The following is a 19472-nucleotide window of genomic DNA, read 5'->3' as shown; positions in this document are numbered from 1 at the left end:
GACATGTTCTATTCTCAGTTTTTTTTAATCTTTATTTTATCGATGTGGTGATGGGGCTAGTGATAGTGGTGGTGTGCCTGTGCATTTGTCCTTTAAGTTCATGAATATTGTTTTGCATACTTGTCAAATATTAGGTCTTTGCTAGTTTTTCAAGCAGTGACAAGGAAGGAAAACAGATGGCTTTGACTGTCTAGAAAGTATATAAATCACACATAGATAAATACATTGCAATTATTACTATGAAAACAGTAATGATGAGGTTCTACTATATAGTAAATAAGAATTAAATATATTGTGAGGTTATGCAAAAGATAATATTCTGCTAAAATATACAAGTTGTGAAGGTAATAGTGATCAGAAATAATATTTCAAATGAGTATTATTAAGCACAGTATTAGAAATCTAGTTTACATAAAGGACTTTTGTAGTATCATAGAAATGCCGTCTCAAAGTTATTTAAACTGTATGTCATTAAAAAGTGTTTTCCTACCAACAGTGTAAAAATGTTCCTATTTCTCCACATCCTCTCCAGCATGTGTTGTCTCCAGATTTTTTAATGATCACCATTCTAACTGGCGTGAGATGGTATCTCATGTGGTTTTGATTTGCATTTCTCTAATGACCAGTGATGATGAGCATTTTTTTCACATGTTTGTTGGCCTCATACATGTCTTCGTTTGAAAAGTGTCTCTTCATGTCCTTTGCCCACTTTTGAATGTGTTTGTTTGTTTTTTTCTTGTAAATCTGTTTTGGTTCTTTGTAGATTCTGGATATTAGCCCTTTGTCAGATGGGTAGACTGCAAAAGTTTTTTCCCATTCTATTGGTTGCTGGCTCACTCTAATGATTGTTTCTTTTGCTGGGCAGAAGCTCTGGAGTTTAATTAGATCCCCATTTGTCTATTTTGGCTTTTGTTGCCAATGCTTTTGGTGTTTTAGTCATGAAGTTCTGGCCTATGCCTACGTCCTGAGTGGTTTTGCCTAGGTTTTCATCCAGGATTTGTATGGTGTTAGGTCTCATGTTTAAGTCTTCAATCCATCTGGAGTGAATTTTTATGTAAGGTGTCAGGAAGGGGTCTAGTTTCTGCTCTCTGCACATGGCTAGCCAGTTTTCCCAACATCATTTTTTAAACAGGGAATCTTTCCCCATTGCTTGTTTTTGTCATGTTTGTCAAAGATGGTTGTAGATATGTGGCATTGCCTCTGAGGTCTCTGTTCTATTTTATTGGTCTCTATCTCTGTTTTGGTACCAATACCATGCTGTTTTGATTACTGTAGCCTTGTAGTATAGTTTGAAGTCAGGTAGCATGATACCTCCAGCTTTGTTCTTTTTGCTTAAGATTGTCTTGGCTATGCAGGCTCTCTTTTGGTTCCATATGAAGTTTAAGGTTGTTTCTTCCAGTTCTGTGAAAATGGTCATAGGTAGCTTGATGGGGATAGCATTGAATCTATAAATTACTTTGGGCAGTATGGCCATTTTCACAATATTGATTCTTCCTAACCATGAGCATGGAATGTTTTTCCATCTGTTTGTGTCCTCCTTTATTTTGTTCATTGCTGGACTGTTTACAATAGCAAAGACTTAGAACCAACTCAAATGCCCATTGATGATAAACTGGACAAGGAAAATGTGGCACATATACACCATGGAATACTATGCAGCCATAAAAAACGATGAGTTCGTGTCCTTTGTAGGGACATGGATGAATCTGGAAACCATTCTCAGCAAACTGACACAAGAACAGAAAATAAAACACCACATGTTGTCACTTAAAGGCGGGTGTTGAACAATGAGAACACATGGACACAGGGAGGGGAGCATCACACACTGGGGTCTGTTGAGGGGGTAGGGGAGGGACAGCAGGGGGTAGGGAGGTTGGGGAGGGATAACACGGGGAGAAATGCCAGATATAGGTGATGGGGAAGGAGGCAGCAAATCACATTGCCATGTATGTACCTATGCAACAATCCTGCATGATCTGCACATGTACCTCAGAACCTAAAATGAAATTATATATATATATGTATATATATATTATTATATATATATTTATATATATATTATTATATATATATACATATATATGTGTGTGTATATATATGTGTATATATATGTTTTCCTTGCTTATCCCAGAACCAAGTTCTGAAGAAATCAATGAAGACTTCCTCTTTCTGCGAAGCTCAAGGCTTCTCAGAAACACTTAAAATTTAAATTGTGATCTTTTTCCCCCATGTATCAACTCTATTTGTCAACAAAAACTTTTCTAAGGTTTGCACAGTTGGACAACAGATAACTAGCTGCCCCAGCCACACAGAAGGTAGGAAAGAAAAGCCCAGGTATGATAATTTGGAATTTAGCTCAGTATAGACTCAATCAGGGTTCACTGACTTTGCTCCTCCAGCAGATATTACCTGAAACAGACAGCAAGGAAAATTAGATAATTGGCAAAAGGAAATAAAATATTCCTGACATTTTATAAAGGTGAAGCAACTTTGAAGCAAAGTTATTCCCTGGGTGATGCTGCTTCTTCGTTGAACTGGAGCCCAATTTAGAAGGAGACAGACAGGCTGCATTTACATTGCAACATAAACCCAAGGGTTATTAACTTTTTTCTTTCCTTTTGCATACAAGTAACTCTATCCTCTACTTAAACTCTTATTGCCTTCCTTACATTGATACCCTTGATATGCTTAACCTGATGATAATGTGTTCACATCCTTAGTTATTGCAATTGTATAGCATTTCTTAAAGATAATATAAAGAATATTGGATATGAAAAAATAGAACGTTAGAAATACATTTGAAAAGGCCTATGCTAAATAATAAATCACATAATTTAAGGCTTTTCTGGTTTATTAGAAAAGATAATGTGTAATGACCTACCCACAGTGTTAACATTCAACATGGTATAACATAATCAGAATTTCCACTTGTCATTTACATCCAACAGTCTCAATGTCACAGAAACTATGTTATTTGGTGAATATTTTAGTTGTATAATTTTATTTCTTTTAACATTAAATGTCTTTCTGGGTTCTGAACATTATTCTGAACAGTTTGGATTCCAAAGAATGAAAATATCAATATCATTCTAATTTCCTCTAAGAATAACCAAGAAATAATTTCCCTCATAGGAGGCAGCCAATTCAAAATTGTGAAGTTTAGAAAAATAAAGGAGTTAATGATAATAAACAGCTCCATCCTTTTCTCTTTAATATCAACTTGTAAGGTAAAGAACACTGTAATTTTTTTTAAAACAAAAAGTGTTATCATTATTCATCACCAAGTGTTCATAGACTGCTTGGTACTCATCTAGGAAATTATGGGAGGTTATGTGAGAAATGCAGGCCATCACTGATTTTAAGGAGTTTATAGTTGACTTGAGGCAGACAAAGGCAAAATTAAGGAATAATTAAACTCTGTCTCATGAGGTAGTTATGACAAGTACACTAGAGGTTCAAAGAGTAAAGATGAAGGAATACCTTACAAATGACTTTGTCAGAATAAGCCTTCTCAAAGAAGAAAGGACTTTGAATCTACCTGGAAGAAAGTGAGGGATTTAGAAAGCAGAGGACGGTTTCAGGTGGAATACCTTAGAAGCCTCTAGGACCTTTGATGTTATTGCAATCTCAAAGACAGGAGTGGAAGGATTGAGGATCTCAACAACTTAAAATGTGGTTATCGGGAAACACAATAAAGTGGTAAGCCACATTGTGGAGATCCACTGGGGAGTGCTTGCCAGCAACTGAGAAGAATGTGGTTTGTAATGGTGCTTGACTGCCAGTGCTGGATTTTTTACTACTTAACTCATTTTGCCTAGCTGCAAAAATGGGGAAGAAAATTTCTCTTATCTAAGAATTAATGTGAAGCTCAAGAAATAATAAACATGAAAGTGTTTTGGAAGCCAAAAACCATTTATACCATATTATTTCATATTACATTATACTGTGGTATAATGGCTAAAATAGGATTGCTTTAGACAGACAGTTAAACCTTCAGGCTATCAGGATGCTGATACCATTGGATGAATTGTTCTATTTTAGTTGGGAACAAAATAACTCAGAGTTTTTCTCTGCAACCTGGATGCAGTGCAGGTAAGACAAATGGCTTTTGTTTAAACTGGTGATAAAGAGGCAATTACTGTTAAAGTGCTGAGTCTTCCTTGGTTCTTGGTGCTGTCATGCTCAGCACAGACGACCTTTCGACCATCCACGTTTGTACAAAGCCAACATCTGAGATGCCTACATGGGAGCCAGGCAGAGGCAGTGGGCCAGAGTGATTTCCGTGAGAAGCCAGGTTAAGTGATATATTGCTTCCTGATTAGATTGGGCAACCCAGCAGCCCACTTCTAGTGAGGACTTTCTATCATCTGCTTGTCAGCTGAAGAAATATTTTTTTTCTTCTTGTGTTTCATCAAAAAGCTATGGTGAATTGATTCAGAGTGCAAACCAGGTGAGATATATACATTTATAAGACCATCAGTAGGAATTGGCAGTCTTTTCTCATGATCCCTCTCTAATTTCACCATTTGGTGCCAAAAACAAATTTATATGTTCACTTAGGTTTAAAGCAGCTTATTTAGAACTAACCTACACACACACACACACACACACACACACACACGGTGTAAAAGTCAATAACCTATGTAATTAAACAAAGTTTTTTTAAAAAAAACAAAGTCTTATACTGTGATTTATTCCCTGTGGTTGAGTTGAATTTAATTGCCCAAGATTTTTTTAAAGTCTTACCACTTCAACAAGGCTTATCTTTTGTCTTTAGATACACGCTAATCTCTAAAATGTCCATATACTAAATCTGCAGGCTGTTTTCTACAGATTACCACTCTCCAGAAAGATGAAGGATGCCAACTGCTGAGTCACGTATGACGCTGATGGTGTCAGGAAGCTGTGAGAACTTCTCATTTAGCTTCCCACAGAGTAAGCACCATACCACCCAACCTTCCTCAGCCAGTGAATTTCTTAAGTTTTCTTCCAGAATAAAAGTTTTAAAGGTCCATGACACCTCCTTCTTGCTCACAAATGGAGATGATAGGTGGGGAGTTAATAAAATTCCCAGTATCATAGGTGACAAGTAAAAGAGTTGTGTTTTGTTACTGGTTTCTCATTGCCATCATGTTTACTGATTACCTTTGCTGGTCTGCTGTGAGGTCAAGGGTCCAGCCAGGAGGGGATCTAGTTAGATTTCTGTGAAAGAAAGCCTGTGTGCCATTCCAGTGCCATAGCCATGCCTGCCATGGAGTGAGAGAATAAAAGATGCTTAAACCTTCAGTGCTTTAACTCCTTCACAGATAATAGGAGCGAGGGAGAGGAAGCTGGAAGCTACTTCATCCTTCAATTTCAAGTGGCAGTGCAGGGCTCAATGGGGACTAGAGCAGGTCTGTGGAAACAGTCTTTGTCACCAGTAATCATGAAACAAGATGGTTTGGAAGCCTGTGGGGAACATTCCTCTCCCCATGAAGTTGTTTGGGGGAAAACAAAGTGGGTGCTGTTGTGCTGTCAAATTGATGCAAACCCCTAGAAGAAGCTTTCACAGAGTTCCTCAAACTCATCAGCATCCCACAGCATCTCCAAGTGGTGTCAAATACACACCTAGGGGTTGGGCCAGAGCTGGAGCAGGCCTGGGCTCCCTGGCAAGCCTTAGTCTGTGCTCACCGTACTATACCTCACCCCCAATAAGGCCAAAATCTCTTCAAATTCAATAGCACAGCAACTGCCAAAAGTACATTATCTTCCACGGCAATTTGCTGGGTGATTTCAGAAGATTTTTGTTTTAACTACCTGGACACATATATACTTGCTATACTACAAGTAGAGAATTCTCAGTAAGTGGACTTACCAAAGAAGGTGATCAGTGGGGGAGTTAAAACTCAGTGGTCCTTTCAGGTCACTGACTTCAAGTGGCAATACACAGTCTCTTGTTACCATATTATCTTGGCTTCTAAAACTGGCTGAAGTCCAGAGAATCATAAAGTCATTCAAGAAACCTAGAATGACCTGTCTGCAAGGAAAAGAGGAAGGACTTTCAGTTTAGAGCAATTCTAAACATGAATAACATTTCCTGAATAATAGTAATAATATTTAGAAAGGATTGACTTTCAGAAATTTTTCTCATATCAGAGCTCCCACTACTTTGGTTCCATCTTTTCTCTCTAGAAGGAGAGGAGGAGCATGTCTCAGAGCCTGTGTGCCTTAGAAAAGCCGGCATCCCTGGCTACCTCAGGCCCAGGAGATGAGGTCGTGATGAATCTCTGCTCCCTTCTGGCTGGAGCCGCAGCTCCCTCCATCTCGGGGCAGGGCTACAATATCCTCCTCCATAGGGGTGTATGCAGCTCCTCCAGGCCACTCTCCTCCCCAGTTCCCATCATCCGGCCCCCATCCACCAACCTCTTCTTTCCACATTGAGTTCAGGGAATTTCCCCAGCATCCCAAAGCTTGAGTTTCCTGTCAGGCGGAAGGGACAAGTGAAAATAAAAGGAGTGCGGAAGGCGTGAGGAAGCCATGGTGCTCCGGGTCTCCCAATCTCTGCGCCTCCAGGAACCCGCGCCCCGTCGCAGCGCTCTCTTGACCACTATGAGCCTCCTGTCCAGCCGCGCCCCGTCTCCCTGGTCCTTCGGGCTCCTCGTGCGCGCCGCTCACGCTGCTGCTGCTGCTGCTGCTGACGGCGCCGGGGCCCCTCGCCAGCGGTGAGAGCGCAGGGCACGCGGGACGCACTGGGGCACAGCCCTGCATCCCAGCCTCTGCGGGGCCGCTGCTTTCCAGGGAATTCTCTCAGCAACCTGCGCTATAAAGGTGTCTCTCTTTCTTCCCCAGCTGGTCCTGTCGCTGCTGTGTTGAGAGAGCTGCGTTGCATTTGTTTACACACTACGCAGCGAGTTCCCCTCAAAATGATCAGTAATCTGCAGGTGTTCGCCCCAGGCCCGCAGTGCTCCAAGGTGGAAGTGATGTAAGTTCTCCTGTGTTGCTGTGTCCACTGTGACCTTGGCAAGAGAGAAGTCCACCAGCCCGGGTCTTCAACATTGATGTCTCATGAGTGCATCTTTTTCTTTCCTTCAGAGCCTCCATGAAGAACGGGAAGGAAGTTTGTCTTGATCTAGAAGCCCCTTTTCTAAATAAAGTCATCCAGAAAATTTTGGACAGGTACTTGTCACTTTGATCTTTGTGGTTTTTAAACTTCATCTGGGGAGACCATAGCTTTCACAAGGTCTTTACTCTCTGTACGATTTAGATAACATATTCCACGCTTAGAATTAAAAGGTTGTTAACTAGGGAAAGTTATTCTGGATTGTCCTGGGAAAATCTTTGTTACCAATCTTACATGTAACTACTTGAGCAATTACACACAGCTTGTCACTAAGTTATGTTTTTTTGTTTACGCATTGCTTTTACTGATTTTTATATACTCTTTCTTTTAAACAAACATTGTAACACTGAATTTTGACAACAGGGTGGAGTAGACAGGAGTGCGAAAAATGGTTAAACTAATATAACTATTTTCTCAACAGTGTAAACAGGAAAACTGATTAAGAGAAACGAGCACACATGGAAAAATTGCCCTGTCTTCAGCAGAGCAGTTTTCTGGAGGTCTCTGGACCCAGGGAAGACGAGAAGGAAGGTGTTTTTTCTTTTTTTCCAGTAGTTAGCTTTCTTCCTAGATTCCTCACTTTGAAGAGTGTGAGGAAAACCTATGTTTGTCCCTTAAGCTTTCAGCTCAGCTAATGAAGTGTTTAGCATAGTACCTCAGCTATTTGCTGTTATTTTATCTGCTATGCTATTGAAGTTTTTGGCAATTGACTGTAGTGTGAGCCAAGAATCACTGGTTGTTAATCTTTTAAAATGTCTTGAATTGAAGTTGACTATTATATTTCCAAGAAATATTCCTTAAACTGTTAACTGAGAAGGCTGTGGGTTTAATATGGAAATGATGTTTCTTAAGAATTCTGTTGATGGAGATTCACTGTTATCTTTATCTTATTTTAAGAAATAGGAAATATTTTTATGTTTCTTGGGGAATATGTTAGAGAATTTCCTTATTCTTGATCGTGGGATATTATTTAATTATTTTGCATTAGAAAGTTGAGTATATCATACCTTATCTGTATAGAATATATTTCCTTATTCAGAATTTCTAAAAGTTTAAGTTATATGAGGACTAATATTTTCTCTATATATAATTTTAGACATTTTGTATCTTCTTAGTATGGCAAAATGCCATCATTTACTTTTAAATTTTGACTTTATATGCTATTTATTAACTATTTGGTTAGGAGTACTATAATACTGGTAACTAAATATATATTTCAGATAGATGAAGAAGCTAGAAAAAAGGCAAATTCCTGACTACTAGTTTATACAGAAATGAATTCTTTTAGTTTTTAAAGTAAAGGCAAACTTAACAATGACCTGTACTCTGAAAGTTTTGAAAACGTATTCCAACAGTTTGAATATAAATTTATCACTTAATTCAAAAAATATATAGCAACATCTCAAGGCCCTAGCATTTCTCCTTGGATATGGGACCAGAGGGGGCTTGGAATGCTGCAAAAAAACAAGGAGAAGTCACCCAAGGGATGTCAGCTTTTTATCCCTCTGCATGGGTTGATTTTCCAAAATCATAATTTGCAGAAGGCCAGTATTTGTGGTGGAATATATAATTATATATAAGGCAGCCACACAGGGGCGAGGTCCCTCCCTGCTCACAGGTTTGGCCCCTTTCACAGAGTAGAACCTGGGTTAGAGGATTGCAGAAGATGAGGGGGAAGGGCAGGAAAGATACCCATTGGGTTTTTAGCACAGTTCATTTCATTGGGATTTTGAAGCATTTCTGTCTGAACGCAAAGCCTGTTCTAGTCCTGGTGGGACATACTACGGGTGGGACAGAGAAAGATACTGTAATGAAACCAGTTAGTCTATGTTGTCTTAAATATCGCTGACAATTCTGCAAAGTTCCTTTTTATGAACATTTCTGTTTAAGCTATTTCACCTTTGTTTTGATATCCTTTCCTTCTAAGGAGAAAATGTGAAGCTTCTGAAAAAGCTTATAAGAAAGCCCCTCCCATTTTTTTCTTTAAAGCTTTAAATGACAAATCTAAGTAATTAAGGTTGTGAATTCCTATTTTTGCTTTGTTTTTAATGAACATTTGTCTTTCAGAATAAGATTGTGTGGTAATATTTAAATGGCCAAAATAAAACATGATTTTGTGCAATTAACAAAGCTACTGCAAGAAAAATGAAACACTTATTGTTAAAAAAACATATTTATATATTATATTTATATATAATATATATGTATTAGATCTTTTTTGTATCTTTTAAAGGTTTTGACCTTTTTATGAGGAATTATGTATGTATTAATTCATATGTATTATATTAAAATTGTACTTTTTTTTACTATGTGTCTCATTGGTTCGTAGTCTTTATTTTGTCCTTTGAAAAAACAATAAAAGATTTCTGAACTTCATTCATATTGTTTCTCCTTCCTATACTGTTACAATACATTTTACTTATCTTCAGTTCTGTATAATATGAAACACAAACTCTGCTCCTCTCTGGCTGGCAGAGAAGTCCCTCATCCCTAATACTATCGCCTTGGTTCAACCTTTCTCCAAGCTCACTTCTCTTCCAGTTACTCCGTCACAGAACCAACAGCCTCTGGGGTCTTTAGAAAACACAAATAAAATAGGATTTCCCTATCATCTTAATTCTGAACTGGCTCACTGTTTCCTAGACATGAAATAAAGGTTGCTAAGCATGACAGATGATGTTCTGTCTCCTTCCACTCCTGATCAGCACTTCAACTTCCCTTGCCCCTCAAATTCACTATAGTCAGGCATTCAGTTCCCTAACTGGGCATGCTCTTTCCCAGGCCCATGACCGCATTTCCTAGGACCACTACCTGGAAGGCACTTATCATTTTTCTGCATGTAAGAGGAGGCTTATTCATCCTTAAGAACGCAGCTCTAGTAATAACTCCTTCATGTTTTCCTTGTTAGAGCTCATGGCTTCTGTTTTGATGCTCCCATAACATCTCATTAACTGAATTACAACAAAAATACTGCATTACTCTTATTTGTTTATAGGTTTCTTCATCTACTCTAGCTCTCCCAGAGCAATAATCATATTATATCTACCTCTGCATCCCCAATGTAGCTTTAATGCAGGACTTAATGAATTAATAAATTACCCTGATCTTCAGGCTATCAGTTCAATAACCTGGCTCATGGTAGGTGGTTGTTGTTGTTGTTTATTGTTTGTTTTTTGAGATGGAGTCTTGCTCTGTTGCCCAGGCTGGAGTGCAATGGCATGACCTCGGCTCACTGCAAGCTCCACCTCCCAGGTTCAAGTGACTCTCCCGCCCAAGCCTCACAAGTAGCTGGGATCACAGGCACCTGCCACCATGACCAGCTAGTTTTTATATTTTTCTAGAGGTGAGGTTTCACCATGTTGGTCAGGGTGGTCTTGAAATCCTGACCTCAGGTCATCTACCCGCCTCAGCCCCCCTAAAGTGCTGGAATTACAGGTGTGAGCTACTGTGCCCAGTTTTAATTAAATTATAACTTGTTTACCCTCTTTCCTTCTTCTTGTCTAGGAGTAGTCAAACAAAGGCTTTGGCATGCACAATCCTCTCAATCTATAACACCTCCCCTCACTTTTACCAGGGTAACTACTATCCTTCCTTCCTTCTGAGATAGCTTGCCTTTTACTTCCTCGAAGAAACCTCTCCAAGCCTTACTCTTGCCTTTGAGGAGACCCCTTTTATACCCTCTCATAGCACTCTATATTTTTCCTTCATAAGGTTTTCTCACCAAAGTTACTGTAGAGTTTATTGAGCTTATGTGTTTAGTGTCATTTGTTTAGGGTCTATCTATTCTAGCTTCATGTAAGCTTTATGAGGGCAGGGACAATGCTTATCAACTTCATCTCAGTTTGTAGGACAGTGTGTAGCCCATACTAGATATTCAAAAAGCAAGTGATCTAGGCTAAACAAGTCCCACTGTCACTCTAAAATTAAAAGAGCAATTTCATTTGAATATATATTGTTAGGTATTCATACTTAAGATTTCCCTAGCTAAATGACAAATGAGGTTCTGTCTTATCCCAATCCTGATCAGTACTTCAAATTCCCTTGTCCCTCAAATTTACTATATAAATACCTAAGAATAGGTATTTATATAGAAAATTGCTCCTTTATGAAACACAAGAAAAAGAAAAAAAGATTAATCACATCCGTATGTATGTACATACATTCACACTACAGTTGGATTATATTACACATGCTTACATTGGCATGTGCTTGTATAAATTAGAATAGGCTTTGAGTCTTTTTAAAGAAGCTCTGGAAACTATATATTCTCTTTATATTTTCTGTTAATTATATAGTACCTATCAGAATATATGAAGTATTTTCCTTTGTATTAATATTCATCAATCAAATATTAATTTAATTACATTAATCGATAATCTTGTTTACATGCCTATTATCTGTGCAGGGTCCTTATGATCTGGAAATTATAAAGATGAGGAACTTTCAGTCTAAGTTACGGTTTTCTGCTGCAAATATACTCAGTTTTCCCACAGAACAAAGATTTTCCAGTAAGGAGAGTGGAAGAAAGGGGAGAAGAGGTGAGGGAAAGAACTAGAAGAGAAGACTAGAGGAGACAAGGATGAGAGGAGGAGGGTGTTGGAAGGGCTTTTGGCTTGTGGGTTTTTTGTTTTTTTTTTGCTTTCTATTTTCTTCCTTCTCTCCTTTTCCTTCTTCTTCTCTTCTCTTCTCTCCTCTTGCCATTCTCCTTCTCTCCCACCATCTCTCATCTCTGCTTATTAGTAAGAAGTTGAATAATTATATTTAAAAGAGTAGGAGAAGAGCCCAGGTGCCCCAGCAGAAATCACGGCAAATAGTCAACACCAACCACCTCTCATGTGAATTAGGCCAGTAACAACTTGTTTTAAATTATTTTATTATTTTTCTTATTTTTTTAAAAAAATGTTGTGGGTACTTATTAGATGTATGTATTTATGGGATACATGAGATGTTTTAATACCGGCATGCAATGTGAAATAAACGCATTGAGAATGAGGTATCCAACCTCTCAAGCATTTATCCTTTGGATTACAAACAATCCAATTACACTTTTTATGACTTATTTTAAAATATACAATTGTTATTATTGGCTATTGGCACCCTGTTGTCCTACTTTTTAGCTTCACACTTCTGACTGCATTCAAGTGAGCTTAGCAGAAGAACCTCAACCTAACATACAGAATTATCAGAAATAATAAATTAATATTTTAAGACACTATGAGGTTGACTTATTACACAACAAAAGAGGATTAATGGTACTTTCTAACAATTTAATGTGTTTGTAGGCTCTAGAACAACATATGTTAGAATTTCCTTAATGAATGAGTATGAATGGAAGCTAGGTAACTTTCATACATTTAGATTTAACAAATGATATTAACCAACATAATTTAAAACACAAATTGTGAGGCCTGCAAAACTTTGAAGTGCTTGTATGTAATAGCACCAGGAAGATACTTCCCCCTCAACTCCTTCATCCTCCCCATTCTCCTTTCACTTTTACCCTGTGCTTCACCTCTGGGCAGTAGACAGTAAAACCTCAATTAATTTGAGTGTCAGAGTAATTGATGTCTGATCAATTCTTGTCAACTCACAGTTATACAGTAAGCACATTTGGTTTCAGCACTTATAGAAAAATTTTGATGACTAGTATTTTAAATTTATTGATTAATATACTTTAACGAACAGACTCAAAATTGTACTATCCTTAGCATTTTCTGTACCAATTGCTTTTATGATTGATTTGCAGGTGGTATTCTATTTCCTTCATATTTGAAAGAAGGATTTGGAAAATGTGCGTTTAAAATGTTCTATGTGAGGCAGAGAAGAACTAGTCTATGTCTTAATTTTATAGATAGTGGTCCTCCAGTGTCTCTAGATATTTTCTTTTAAAATAGCTAACATAAAATGTGCTTTTGGGTCTTTGATAATTTGCTTGCTTCCTGCATGACTCTGCTATTTATAAGATGACTTAAAGAAAAAAGAGCTAAAATAACTTAGCACCCCCCAATACACACATACATAAACCCACAATGACAAAGCAAGATTAATAAAAAGGCTGTCAAGTTATTTTAAAAGCAAGGAACAAAATAACTCTTTTCTACTTCTAGCATTTATTTAAATAATAATCTTGTATAATGCTTTTAACTGAATAAGTTATTTAACCATTTCTGTACACTCGATTTATCATCATCTGTACTGCGTTTCTCACCGTGGAAATGGAAGGGAATGATGAAAATGACAGTAACAGCAGTTAACAGCACAGTTGTCATCATAATAGCAAGAGTAGAGTATTTTTAATATCCTATTGCTTTACACAAATATTTTAGGCCTAATTTTTAAAAAATAAATAATTAAATGACTAAGTCATGCAAAGAGAACTTCATAAAACCTGTTACCAAGTTCAGTCATAATCAATTGATGCCTAATCAATATTTTTGAGTTAAAGACTAGCAAAATATTGTTTTATGTCAAATGCTGATTGATATGCTTATGAAATTTTGATGATTCCAGAAATCTGTTACTATTTCCTCATGAATTTTGCTGATGATGTGTCTTTTGTGACAAGCCACATTTGTTGATTAGGGCAATGACTCCATGATACTGTGTTCCATGCCTACCTCGTTCCTGGTATCAACCCACTCAAAATCACCATTACTTCAGAAAACTTTTCATACAGTTTTCTCGGAAAGATTAGAAACTTTTGGGAAATCTTACTAACGAACGGGTAAAGAAATCTGGATAGCGTTAAGCAGGGAAAGAAAAAGGTGTCCAGTGAAGCCAATAAATATTCTCAGTAATGGTGTTTGAGGGTTGAACAGAAAACAAAAGATACTATGCATAGTGTTAAAAACCTTTATATCTTGCTGTGGAAATGGTTTTGATCTTATGTTTGAATGAAAATGTATCTAACTTGAGAATTCACATCTCAATCTCAATAATGAGGAACAACTGTAAAGTCATTCCGCAGGAGGAACTAGAAAGAAGACTGCTCTCCTCATCCTGTGTCCTGGTGGGCTACTCTCTGTCTTAAATTATTAAGACTAATAATTTCTGTGTTGAGACAGGGAGAAAAATTATTTCAGTTTAATATGTTCTACTGTTAAACTTTTATTTATAAGAATAAATGGGGTGGAGAAAAATAAGAAATACATTCATCAACTGAAATTAAGGCTAGTGAGGCAGAAATAATTTTATATATGTTTGTAGAAAGCCAAATGAGAAGACAGACCTGGGAAGGCACATCCAAGAAGTTGTGGGTGTTCTGGAGTCTTTCACAAGTTACAAGGGCTTTAGATAACAGAAAAGCTTAAAATAAGGGCGAAAATACTCCTCATACCAGAGTTGTATTCTTTTTTATTGGAGTGTACAATACAGAAGTTAAAATCATTAGCTACAGATTACAGCATATAGCCTAAATGTCTAAGTGCAAAACAATCAATAAAACTTTTTGTTTCAACCAAACTTAGAAATAAATCATTGTCCTTATCTCTAAACTTAGAAATAAATTGTCCTTATTTCTAAACTTAGAAATAAATCCAGTTTAGTGTCAGTAGGTTCTACATTAATTAGTACATCAACCATTTGAGGAATTCACAATAAAATACTTTAATCAGAGACAAACTGTAACCATCAAGTCACGGAACCTTTTCAAGGCAAGTTAATTTGGAAGTCTGCTTACTTATAAAGTAAACTGTCAAATGTGTTCTGTAGGTTATCACATTTAGAAACAGGACTCGAGAATTTGAGTAGACATAGTAGATAACTATTAAACAATAGGGAAAATTGGCTTGAAAACAAAAACATGATTCAAAAAAAATTTACTATATTCATATTTTTGATAGAGAGTTATTTTGAACATTTAATATTTTAAGCATCTCTTCTAAAATTTAAAGATATGAAAAGTAAGAAAAGAATATGGGAAGTTTAAACAACATTCTGTGAGACTTATACATAGTTGTAAAAGGGAGAAAACTTGTTGCCAGGGCCACATGTATCTGCCTCTTCTTTATTGACAATCTTCAAAATCTATTTAAATAATATGGTTGCTTTGGGGACTGTCAAGTTTGGCTTGGGAATTGTAGGTGATTATAAAGGATTCAGAAACTTTCATGTGATACGTATTCATTGATTTATTAATTAAGACCTACTTTGTATTGAAGTATCCTACTTGTTATAGGATACACAAGACATAGGACATGCCACTCCCTACAAAAGCGTATGGTTTACTTGAGGAAGCAAGTCTTATAGATGGGACAGAGAACCAGAAAATAACATAAAGTCAAGATGTAATGTGTAGGTCCACCTCTCTATCTTTGTAGGGATACAGCAATTCAGATCAAACCTTTAATTAGGGTCTGAGAATTTAGGAACAAATATTTTGCTTGGTAAGGACATTGCTTGCACAATTTCTAGTAGCGCAAAACTGGAAACACCCTGAAGGGCACCAAGAAGGCAAGGTTGAGTAATTTACTGCTCTTACCATAGGATGTCTTGTGGTCATTAAGCAGAATGGGGAAGACTACATTAAGATGGCATGAAAAGATGCTGAACACATATTTTTGAAGGATAAAAGTCAGCTGTATAGTGATTCATATAAAATACTTCTATGTATATGTGTACCTTTATGTTTTAAACGTGTCTCTCTGTGTACATATACACGTGTGCATGCAGATGCAGATAGAATAGAAAACTAAGGCAAAATTGTTACCAATGTTTACCACTGAAGAGTAGGAATGTGAAGAAATGATGAAGAAAAATTTGTGTGTTTTATTTCAGATATGTTTTCAGTGAATGAATCCTTGCAATAAACTATATCATTTTTCTGTTAAATTAAAAATAAAAATAAATATAGATATTCTGGGTCCTGCTTTTTAGGTATCCATAGGTAGCAGAAACAAATAGCTTATTTTGTAATAGAAAGGAGGATGAATTTTGTTGTAGGTTCTAGATGAGATGAAATTACAAAATATAATATAGATTGAAGGCAGAAAGAATCCAATAAGCTAAAATCCAAAGACAACTTTGATGGTAATTGATTCTTATTTTACTCACATGCTCCAAACCAATCCCAATATTTATCAACAACCAGGAAAAGAACATTTGCTTTCTTTGGCACTAAAAAGGAAAGAAAACTCTCTTTTTCAAGAGCCACATGTTTTTGCTTTCAGGTGCTCCTAGAGTTTCTATTAAGCCTAAAAACTGCATTATAGAAAAGGCAGAGCATATTGTTATACAGTCATACAAAGAAAATGCATGTAGTATTTCAGTTTAGTTCTCACCTTCCTAAAGAGTTCTAACGCATGTTTAAGGGAAATAGTATTGAGAAAGGGACAGTAGAAATGTGAAGTGATGCGTAATATGTAACTTAGTAGGAATTTTGACCCGTGTGCTATTTTTCTGGGTTGGGCACAGCTTCACATGCTTATGTGTGTATCACCACATACCCTCACTTCCTCCTTCCCTGCCTCTTCCTTCTCACTGGCTTTGAGGGATGGCATATAAATGACATGTTCAGGGCATGAAAAGCCACTTATATGCAGACTTATAGGCAGCAACTCACCCTCATTCAGAGGCTCTGGAAACATCTCTAGCTCAGCCTTCTCCACCATGAGCCTCAGACTCGATACCATCCCTTCTTGTAAGAGTGCCAGGCCATTTCATGCCCTGCAGGTGCTGCTGCTTCTGTCACTGCTGCTGACTGCTCTGGCTTCCTCCAGCAATGGACAAACTAAGAGAAACTTAGAGAAAAGCAAAGGTAGATGCTTCCCTGTATCTATTGATGCTTCTGTTATACCTGTGTCTGGGGGAAAGACTGGCTTGGTGCTCCTGAGGCTGAGGAGTGCCATTATACCAACAACTCCAATTGGAGGAAGCACACAGAGGGGGCACTTCATGTGTGCTGGGCATTCTTTTGGGCCCTTTACTAAAGCTTTACAGATCATATTCACAATGGCTTTATGAGAGAGGTACAATTACCCTCAATCTGCAAATAAGGGACCTGCAGAAAATACTCATGACTACTAAAAGGTCACATTTTCTACCCTAGAGGAAAGTGGAGATATTGATTCATATGCTGAACTGCGCTGCATGTGTATGAAGACAACCTCTGGAATACATCCCAGAAACATCCAAAGTTTGGAAGTGATTGGGAAAGGAATCCATTGCAACAAAGTTGAAGTGATGTAAGTCGCTGCTTCTGTGCTATTGCCTCTACCTCCATCCTCATCTGCACTCATTTCCTCCAGTCTCATGGATTAGTTCTGCTATTCGGGCCAGCACACCCACAGATAATTCTGTTGTCTCTTGCAGAGCCACACTGAAGGACGGGAGGAAAATCTGCCTGGACCCAGATGCTCCCAGAATCAAGAAAATTGTACAGAAAAAATTGGAAGGTGATGAATCCGCTGACTAATTTGTTCCATTTCTGCCAAACTTCTTTAACTCCCAGGAATTTTTGATTTAATTCAAAATTCAAGGTTTTTGAAGCCTTGATTTTCTAGAGTTCTCATTTATTCAGGATACCTATTCTTGCTGTATTAAAAGTTGGATATGTTTTTCATTCTGTCTCAAAAATCACATTTTATTCTGAGATAGCTGATTAAAAGATGGCAGAAACAAGATGAAAATAAATAAGCCTGGTTTCAACTCTCTAATTCTTGGTTAAATTGGACTGTGCTTTGCATTTTTTTATTTAACAATTTCTATTCAAACAAAACGTGGTCGATTTTACCTACTCTACTTTATGGTTATTAGACATACTGATGATGATTATTAGATTTCATAGTGATCAACAATAATAGGAATCACAATCACATGGAACCCAACATAGAATACTTGCTCAATACAGTTTTATTAATATATTTAGGAACTTAGAGTCTCTCAGTGTCTTAGTCCTAGGATGTCTTATTTAAATTATTCTCTGAAAGTTTATTCTGATGTTTATTTTAGCCTTCAAACTCTAAAATAATAAAATTGTGAATGTAAGTCTTATAAACTGGGGTTATTAATTTGAAGTGAATATATTTGCCACTAGTAAAACAAAAAAATAGATCATGGAAATAAATTAACATACTCTATTTACGAAACTATGAATTTTCTGGAACAAAAAAAAAAGAAAGGAAGAAAGAAAGAAAAAGACTTTACTTGATATTTATTTGCATTCAGTTAAAATCTACATGGTTACAATTCTAATATTAGAATCAGCCTTATAAATAAATACAATATAGAACCTAAACTTTACTAGACACCTAATTTTACTTTTTCAATCAATAGGACTTTCATTCATTTTATAACCCCTAACATTTACACCTACACTATTCTTACAAAAATATTAATGTGAAATCAAAATTTGCTATTGATTTGTTGTTGTATATTATTACTTTTAACAGAATCGTTGGGGAAAAAAGCTTTAATTTTTCTCCTTTTTTTTTGTATAATTGATATTTCACAGTATGGCCAAAAAAGTCACTAAATTGACGATCTGTGTCATTCTTAATGTAGTATGATAATAGTTCCAATTTATTAATCATTTTAATATGTCAGGAATAGTAAGTGTTTTGCATGCAAGAACTAAACAATTTTTAAAAATTTATATATTATACTTTAAGTTCTGGGGTACATATGCAGATCGTGCAGGTTTGTTACATAGGTATGCACGTGCCATGGTGGTGGTTTTCTGCATCCATTTTCCATCATCTACATTAGGTATTTCTCCTAATCCTATCCCTCCCCAATCCCCACAACCCCTGCTAATCCTCCCCTAGCCCTCCATGCCTAGGCCCCGGTGTGTGATGTTCCCCTCACTGTGTCTGAGTGTTCTCATTGTTCAACACTCACTTATGAGTGAGAACATGAGGTCTTTGGTTTTCTGTTCTTGTGTCAGTTTGCTGAGAATGTTGGCTTCCAGTTTCAACCATGTCCCTGCAAAGGACATGAACTCATCCTTTCTATGGCTGCATAGTATTCCATTAGGTATATGTGTCACATTTTCTTCATCCATTCTACCATTATGGGAATTTGAGTTGGTTCCAAGTGTTTGCTATTGTAAACAGTGCCACAATAAACATATGTGTGCCTGTGTCTTTATAATAAAATGATTTATAATCCTTTGGGTATTTTATACCCCAGTAATGAGATTGCTGGATCAAACAGCACTTCTATTTCTAGATCTTTGAGAAATCACCTCATTGTCTTCCACAATGGTTGAATTAATTTACATTCCCACCAACAGTGTAAAAGCATTTCTATTTCTCTACATCCTCTCCAGCATCTCTTGTCTCCTGATTTTTTAATGATTGCCATTCTAACTGGCATGAGGTGGTATCTCAATGTGTTTTTTATTTGCATTTCTCCAAGGACCAGTGATGATGAGTAT

The 19472-nt window shown here is 36.9% G+C and overlaps 2 protein-coding genes and 1 long non-coding RNA gene across 3 annotated transcripts; 2 read left to right on the top strand and 1 right to left on the bottom strand.

Annotated features, from left to right (window-relative positions):
• Positions 1–3294: 3294 nt before the first annotated feature.
• LOC105725380 (uncharacterized) lies at positions 3295–6573 on the bottom strand. The gene is made up of 3 exons (XR_001109280.3): positions 6403–6573; positions 5855–6016; positions 3295–5246 (listed from the first exon to the last, which is right to left on the bottom strand). It is a non-coding gene; the product is annotated as an uncharacterized LOC105725380 (long non-coding RNA).
• Positions 6574–6588: 15 nt separating this feature from the next.
• CXCL5 (C-X-C motif chemokine ligand 5) lies at positions 6589–9461 on the top strand. Its single transcript, XM_012464391.2, is given in 5 exon segments — positions 6589–6611; positions 6613–6701; positions 6829–6961; positions 7072–7155; positions 7521–9461. Coding segments are annotated over 5 exon segments (351 nt in total). The 3' UTR covers positions 7543–9461.
• Positions 9462–16614: 7153 nt separating this feature from the next.
• Positions 16615–17751, top strand: PPBP (pro-platelet basic protein). Its single transcript, XM_012464392.3, has 3 exons — positions 16615–16853; positions 17145–17280; positions 17408–17751. Exons 1-3 carry the CDS (start codon positions 16706–16708, stop codon positions 17508–17510), a joined length of 387 nt encoding a protein of 128 aa, XP_012319815.1. The 5' UTR covers positions 16615–16705; the 3' UTR covers positions 17511–17751.
• Positions 17752–19472: the final 1721 nt, after the last annotated feature.

This window comes from Aotus nancymaae, unplaced genomic scaffold (genome assembly GCF_030222135.1).
Source record: "Aotus nancymaae isolate 86718 unplaced genomic scaffold, 86718_ANA_hifiasm-v0.15.2.pri h1tg000006l, whole genome shotgun sequence".
In the NCBI taxonomy this organism is placed as follows: Eukaryota; Metazoa; Chordata; class Mammalia; order Primates; family Aotidae; genus Aotus; species Aotus nancymaae.
The sequence above is the reverse complement of the archived record's forward strand: the minus strand, read 5'-3'. Positions and strand labels throughout refer to the sequence as shown.

Coding starts and splice junctions, on each gene's coding strand:
- PPBP (XM_012464392.3), top strand. CDS start 16,706: ATGAGCCTCAGACTCGATACCATCCCTTCTTGTAAGAGTGCCAGGCCA. Junction 16,854..17,144: donor AAACTTAGAGAAAAGCAAAG/GTAGATGCTTCC, acceptor TTTCTACCCTAG/AGGAAAGTGGAGATATTGAT. Junction 17,281..17,407: donor TGCAACAAAGTTGAAGTGAT/GTAAGTCGCTGC, acceptor TGTCTCTTGCAG/AGCCACACTGAAGGACGGGA.